This window comes from Terrapene carolina, unplaced genomic scaffold (assembly GCF_002925995.2).
Source record: "Terrapene carolina triunguis isolate 2854851 unplaced genomic scaffold, T_m_triunguis-2.0 Scaffold28902, whole genome shotgun sequence".
Taxonomy (NCBI): Eukaryota; Metazoa; Chordata; order Testudines; family Emydidae; genus Terrapene; species Terrapene triunguis.
The window spans coordinates 1-3,678 of NW_020693253.1; the positions used below are offsets into that span (position 1 = coordinate 1).

At 67.2% G+C, this 3,678-nt stretch overlaps 1 protein-coding gene across 1 annotated transcript; it reads left to right on the forward strand.

The window, feature by feature from the left end:
• Positions 1 to 214: 214 nt before the first annotated feature.
• On the forward strand, positions 215 to 3,507 carry LOC112124934 (dedicator of cytokinesis protein 2-like; the record flags this gene model as incomplete). The annotated part of the gene is made up of 6 exons (XM_026662631.1): positions 215 to 319; positions 910 to 1,051; positions 1,732 to 1,813; positions 2,101 to 2,185; positions 2,383 to 2,469; positions 3,331 to 3,507. Coding segments are annotated over 6 exons (678 nt in total), but the record flags the coding sequence as incomplete, so codon positions are not given.
• Positions 3,508 to 3,678: the final 171 nt, after the last annotated feature.

Genomic DNA, 3,678 nt, shown 5'->3' on the forward strand with positions numbered 1-3,678 from the left:
GTCGGGAGTGAGGGGCACCGGCAGAGCTGTGGGGGGAGCCCAGGGTTGGGCTAGCAGGGGCTGCGGGTCGGGAGTGAGGGACACCGGCAGAGCTGGGATAGGAGGGGACAGTTCAGGGGAGTTGGCAGAGCCGGTCTCCAATCTGCCTCCTCCTGGGTAGTGGATTTGGGTGAAAAAGTCTAAGCGGGGTCGGGCCCCATCCTGTGTCTTGTAGCAGCGGGAGGCAAAGTTCTATGAGAACATCTTGAAGGTCCTGCGGCCCAGCCCAGACTACTTCGCCGTGGGCTACTACGGGCAGGGCTTCCCCACATTCCTGCGGGTAAGAGACCCCCTGCCTCCCCTGGGCCCATCCCAGCCAGGCCGGCCTCCCACCCTCTGCCAGCCCACAGCTGAGCACTGGCATGTGCTCCTGGGCCCGATGCCGGGTCGCTGTCGGCCCCTTTGACAGCCTTGAGCGAGGGCCCTCTGCTGATGGCCGAGCCCCAGACCCCACCATGCTCCTCTCCCCCTGCTGCCTCTGGAAAGACCCTGTGGCCTGGAGCCCTACGGCTTGGGGCCCCTGCCTCGACTTCCCTGAGAGAGATTCCAACAACCCTGACAGCGTGCAGGGCCTGGGGGGAGGGGGAAGGGCTGGGATAGTGGGGGAGGGGCCAAGGGGCACCGGCAGAGCCGAGGGTGGGATAGTGGGGGAGGAGCCAGGCCGGGCCCCCCACTCCCCGCCAGCGCCAGCTGGTCCCCCACCTTCACCCCCGCTGGGCCAGGCCGGGCCCCCCACTCCCCACCAGCGCCAGGTGATTCCTCCCCCCCCACACCTCGCGCTGGGCCAGGCCATTGCAGCAGGGTTGGGCTGGGCAGACGCGGCCCTCGTGGGCCAGGACAGGGACACTGACCTTTCCCCCCACCCCCCAGAACAGGGTGTTCATTTACCGAGGCAAGGAGTACGAGCGCCGGGAGGACTTTGAGATGCGGCTGCTGACTCCCTTCCCCTACGCCGAGAAGCTGCAGAGCACGTCCCCGCCGGAGCAGGACGTCACCGACTCACCGGGCCAGTGTATCCTCCCCGTACCCAGCTCCCTGGCCAAGGCCCAGCTGTCTGGTGTCCCGGTGTAACCCACACACCTCCTGGGCGTGGGGCTCTGTCGCATCTAGTGGCACCGAGATTACGAGTCTGCCCTACAGCCAGCTGGCTTTTAGCTCTGCAGTCGAGGCTCATGCACTGAGCTCCAGAGGTCCCTGGTTCGATCCTGCCTGGGTCCAGGAGCGGTGCCAGGGTTTTTGCCGCCCCAGGCGGCAGCGCTCCTCCTCTGAGCATTTGGCGGTGGGTCCTTCCGCTCCGCGTCTTCGGGGCACTTCGGCGGCGGGTCCCGGAGCGAGTGAAGGGCCCGCTGCCAAATTTCCGCCGAAGACCCGGAGCAGAAGGACCCCTCGCCGTTGAATTTCCGCCGAGGTTGGCAAAATGCCGCCCCCCAAATCCTGCCGCCCTAGGCGACCGCCTAGGGTTGCCTAGTGGAAGCGCCGGCCCTGCCTGCCGACCACCGGGGGCTGTCGGTGTTACCACGGGCACGGGAGCCTGGCAGAGCGTGTCCCCCGTCCCAAGCGCGCCCCGCATAGGCCCTCCCCTCCCCCGAGTGCACCCCGTGTAGGCCCAAGCGTGCCCGCCATGGGGCTTCCCTTGCGCAGGGCTCAGCCCGGGACAGACCCGAGCTCTGGCTGTTCCTTCACTCGGCCCAGATATCCAGTGCTTCACCGTGCAGCCCGTGGAGGAGGCCAGGGACCGATTCAGGGGCAGGAACGTCCCCGAGCAGATTGTCAAGTGAGTGCCCAGGGCCCAGACCCCCCAAGGAGGGCGTGCCAGTGCCCCCCAGCCCCAGCTCTTGGGGCCAGGAAGGGTGCTCGGGGGGTGGGTCCCCAGGCATGGGAAGGCGTTTCCCCGGCATGGGGGGCAATTCCCCAGGGGGCCAGGATGGGAGCTGGGGCAGGGGGGTAGTTGATGCAGGTCCTGGGACAGGGTGCAGTACATGGAGGGAGTGCCCCCCCGATGCTGCCCCCCTCCCCGACGCTGACCCCCACCCCGACGCTGACCCCGCCTTCTTCCTGCAGTTTCTATAAAGCCAACAACATCCAGCAGTTCAGCTACTCGCGGCCCTTCAGGAAAGGCCCGAAGGACCCTGACAACGAGTTTGCGGTGAGCCAGTTCCTGGGGTAGGGGGGGGGCCCCGTCTTTGGGGGGGACGGGGGGGGGGCGGGGGGGCCGGGGGGGGGGGGGGCAAGGGGGGGGGCGGGGGGGGGGGGGGGGGGCCGGGGGGTTCCCAGGTGGGAGGAACTGTTCAGCTTCCCTCAGCCAAGGCCCATGTGATGACTGAGCTCTGACACCCCCCCTAGACCATGTGGATCGAGAGAACGACCTACGTGACGGCCTATCCGCTGCCTGGGATCCTGCGCTGGTTCATGGTCATAGCCACCGCCAGGGTGAGGCCCTGGCAGGGGGGAACTGAGGGAGGTGGGAAGCGGGGGGGGGTGCCGGGCATGGGTGCCGAGTGTCGGGGGGAGGGGTGCTGGGCGAGGGTGCCGAGCGGGGGGGGGGGGGGGGGGGGGGGGGGTGCGGAGCATTGGGGGGGGGGGGGGGGGCTGGATACGGGAGCCAAGCACCAGGGAGGGGTGCCCTCCTACCCATGCTTAGCCCCCCCACCACTTACCCCCCTCCCCCCCCGCGCGCCTGCCCCAGGCCTTTGGTCTTGGCTGGGGTCTCTGCTCAGCTCCCGGCTGAGAGGCAGGAGACCCGGGAGTCACTGGAGCTGGCGTTGTCTCTCCGAGCCCCTGGTGCTCTGAAGCAGTTTCAGCCGGTTCCTTACTCTTGGCCTGTCCTGAGAGCAAACTTAACCCCTGCCCCGCTGGGGAGCCATGCAAGGTCTGGGGGAAACTGAGGCACCCATTCCTTCTTTGTCACACCTGGTTAAATCTGGATTCAATGTTCTCTGGCCAGTCCCAGCTGCCTGGTGAGCCCCAGAGGTAGTGTGGGGGGAGGTGGCCCCAGCCCTGCTTGTGTAGGGCCTAGGGCAGGAAGCCTGGCTTGCCCAGGAGTCCCCGGCCACAGGGGATGGACGCAGCAGAGCCAGGATTCTGGCGACGCCCTGCGTGTTGGGAGTGTAAACTGGCGACGTGACCCTCGGATCAGCTTGGACGCAGGCGGGCGAGATTTGTAGTGGGGTCCCTGGGGGGGATCACAGCCTGCCCAGGCGGGATTGTGGTGCGCCAGGGGGGCCCTGGGTGAAATGGGCCGAGCCCCCCAGCCCTCTGCAGCCACTAAACAGCCTCCCTCCTGTGGCCCAGACCATCATCAGCCCCCTGGAAAATGCCATCGAGACCATGAAGAAAACCAATGAGAAAATCCTGACCGAGATCAACCGGCACCACAGCGAGCCCAGCCTGCCTGTCAACCCGCTCTCCATGCTTCTCAACGGCATCGTGGACCCGGCCGTCATGGGGGGCTTCGCCAAGTATGAGACGGTGAGAGCTCCGGGGCAAGTGGGGCAGAGCGCAGTCCTGCTGCTTTGGAGGGCTGACCCCAAACGAGGGGGCATCACCACCTGCCTCCAGTGAGCTGCTGTCGTGCAGGGAGCAGTGTAAAACGTCACAGAGTAGTTATCATCTGTGGGGAGCCCAGGGCTGGGGTACCAG